At 33.3% G+C, this 3,404-nt stretch overlaps 1 protein-coding gene across 1 annotated transcript; it reads left to right on the plus strand.

Moving 5' to 3' along the window:
• Positions 1-59: 59 nt before the first annotated feature.
• Positions 60-1,656, plus strand: LOC108757394 (uncharacterized; the record flags this gene model as incomplete). The annotated part of the gene is made up of 4 exons (XM_018521865.1): positions 60-162; positions 687-962; positions 1,117-1,376; positions 1,470-1,656. Coding segments are annotated over 4 exons (826 nt in total), but the record flags the coding sequence as incomplete, so codon positions are not given.
• Positions 1,657-3,404: the final 1,748 nt, after the last annotated feature.

Below are 3,404 nucleotides of genomic sequence, written 5' to 3' on the forward strand. Positions count from 1 at the left end.
TATGTTAGCGACAGCCCGTAATATAGACTTTAATTGAATCAACAGCATTTTTTTCTCAGTGTAATAACTAATGAGAAATTAATTCATAAAGATCTGCATCCGCTCGATTGTTGTGACGAAGAAAAGATAGCTCAGCGTAAAGCTCATGGCACGTACAAAAATGTAAGGTAGTAAGAGAATGTAATGTTATTGCCTTAGGTTCTCTATTGTGGCTAATTTATAACAATACCTACTCTCTAAAACCTTTGGAGTAAAATGTAATTCTAAAGAATGACAAAGAATGAACTTTCACTTTTAGAAATTGGCAATTGAGCCACTCTTTTTCAAAACTGAATGAAATTTCACTTTTTAGAATTAGATTTTACTGTGAAAATTTTAGAAAGTCTTATCAGGTACCTTGTATATAAATAAAAAATTCGATGCACAACGAAAGCTGTATAACTCGAATCACTATCAAAATTATTTTTGTGCATGTTCATTAATTTCAAGATTTTATCGTTCATCATCAAAATAGTCGTTCTCACACTTCTTACGACGAATTCTTTAACTACTTACGTGAGCATATGAATATAATCAGATAAAAATAAATCCGAACTTTAAAAATAGTGTCAATAGACGTCACATCAAAATTTATTTTACGCATCACTTTTGCTATTATAACGATATATTGACATTTAACTTTTTAGGTTCTCCTGGCGTTTGGTTACTTGATTGTTGGATTTGCGTTGAGTTTTGCTGTATTATTTCACGGAAACAATCAATTTGACAATTTCTGGAGAGCCATCATAAAAACTGTGGTAATGATGATGGGCGAGTACGAGTATAATGAGCTATTCGAGAGCAATTTTCTATCGGTAACAAGCAGAATCGTCTTTGTCGTCTTCATCATGCTTGCCAGTATCGTTCTGATCAATCTCATGATCGGTCTGGCGGTCAACGATATTCAAGGTCTCGAAAAGGAGGTAGGTATGATGTATAATATTCAGAAATAAAACCGGATTTCATTCCGTTCAATATAGATATCCTCTTAATTGCTAAAAGTTAAACTATGCATGTATAAAAGATGTGCAGATTAGTCAGGATTAATCAGAATCGGAATTAATATTATCATATTAGGGCCACATACGTCGATTATTGAAACAAGCGGAGTTTGTCGCACATTTAGAAAGGGTGACATCACATCGAATCTTTCGTAGCAATTGGCTACATCCCCGTTTAAGAATGCTGTTGCACTCGAGACGCGATATTCCCACAAAAATTACGCTGGTCTCTCGTGAAAATTATTTTCATCATATGAGTCATTTCACGGAGGCGCCTCCTAAGATTTCCGCCGATCTAATAGACGCCTTATTTTTGTTAGCCACCAAGAACAATAAGTATGGATTATACAATTTATGCAAAATATATTTTTTCGTACTTACAGTATCGGAAATTGAAACTATCTAACATAGCGCCGTATTATTTTTTAGTTTAACGGATAAAAACATAGAAACTGACGATATGAAGTTGACTTCCATACTAACCAATTTAGAGGAACAAATCCGGGAATTGAAAACACATTGTGTGTACAACTATCGTAATTTGACAGATCGAAGATTGTCGAAACGACACGGACTCAAAAGAAAACCTGTCCAAAAAAGATATATAAATACTTAATACATTGCATGTACTTGCAACATTGTAATCGTTTTTAGTATGCTGGATGTTAGCCTGTAGGCAACAATATTTACGATCATTAATTAAAGTGCTATACAAAAATTTAATTTTACCTTATTACTACACTAAGAGAAAAATGCAGTAAATTTTAATAAATATTTGTTTGAACAATGCTAGTTGAATATTTACTAAATATATATTTATTTTATACAAAAATCACAAATTTGATTTAATTATTATTATTTTTTATTTAGCAAATATTTATTTTCCGTAAATATATTAATATTATTGAAATTATTTATTGAAATTTAATACATTTTTTCTCAGTATACGTATCACATTTATTAATACAAAACAACATATTTTCTGTAGAATAAAATTTGGAAAGCGAAATGCACCTGCACAACGCTTACACATAATGGTAAGTCAGCGATCCGTCTTATCTTCTCAGTAAAATTAGGTCTAAAGAGACCTAACAGATATATCATACAGATGTCACTACGAAACTAGTTCAAATCATTCGAATTCTTTGCAGCTGTCCGCCTGGAATCTATAATCATGATTCATATCAAGTATTTAACGAATTTTAATTTGTTCGGTACAATTAAATTTTTATTATTTATTCCGATTGTTGATTTTACACGTTATTGCCTTTTCTTCCATCATTCAAGTAATGACGATTTCGATACGTTTATGATATTAAAGGCATAAAGAGACCTGAGTCCTATTTTTAATTTCATTAAAACATAATTTAGAGTGACGATCAGGCGAAATCTAAACGTAATTGATAAAGCCGAATTACACAATAATTAACAATATTAACGGTATGTAAAACGCTAAATCGTCGTTTCGTCGCGTCCAACGTAATGTTCGAATGCGACACGCGCTGTGGTACCTCTGGATATATCCCGGTATTAAAGACTTTTTTTTATTTTTCAACCATGATATGTATTTAACTGGCGGGTTTTGCGTGTTCACGTCTCCATATATCCGACTACTAAATAGCCGTGCGTATTACTCGCGATGCTGCAGCAGCAGCAGCAGCCGAGAATTACGCAGCCGAAAAATATTGCGGAGCATAAATTATAAGCCGGATAAGTATATTTGCAAAATGTACGCTCTTTCCCAACGGTATATGGTATGGCAGCAGCAAACTCCCACTATAAAATGTGCAATTTTGCTGTCTTACTCGTTTCTAGTGTTCCTACTTAATCCTTTATTACGTATAGGAGCTGGATAATAATTTTATAGAATTCTACTAATGACGCAACGAAAGATAAAAATCTATATCATAATAAGTACAACGGAATTTTATTTGAATTCTGTTTCGTGATGTAATAAAATTATACTTTATTATATCATGTACAGGTGAATCGCGATAGAACGAATATATATCGAAATGTTTAAATATTTGCACTCATTTTCAAGCGTATATTAATCATGCAGTAGTCAGTGCTACGATAGATCTATTGCATTCGTAAAGTTTGCGAGACTAATTAAAAATTTATTAAAATTATGAAAGAGCTGCACTCGTAGAGTGATGTGGCTAAAATTTAGTTTAGGTGACGGTGTAAAAAGGAACAACGGCGGCAAAAAGCGAGAGTCGAAAAAATTCGCTGAAAGAGACTCGCGAGAGGAGGCCGGCTTTCATAGGCGATGCGAATTTAGATGCTTTCATGACGTATTAAATTCGCTTGTACGTCGGGGTCCATGTATATGTTTCAACGGCGTTTCAGCGGCACGCACCG

Source organism: Trachymyrmex cornetzi, unplaced genomic scaffold (genome assembly GCF_001594075.2).
Source record: "Trachymyrmex cornetzi isolate Tcor2-1 unplaced genomic scaffold, Tcor1.1 C3981850, whole genome shotgun sequence".
In the NCBI taxonomy this organism is placed as follows: domain Eukaryota; kingdom Metazoa; phylum Arthropoda; class Insecta; order Hymenoptera; family Formicidae; genus Trachymyrmex; species Trachymyrmex cornetzi.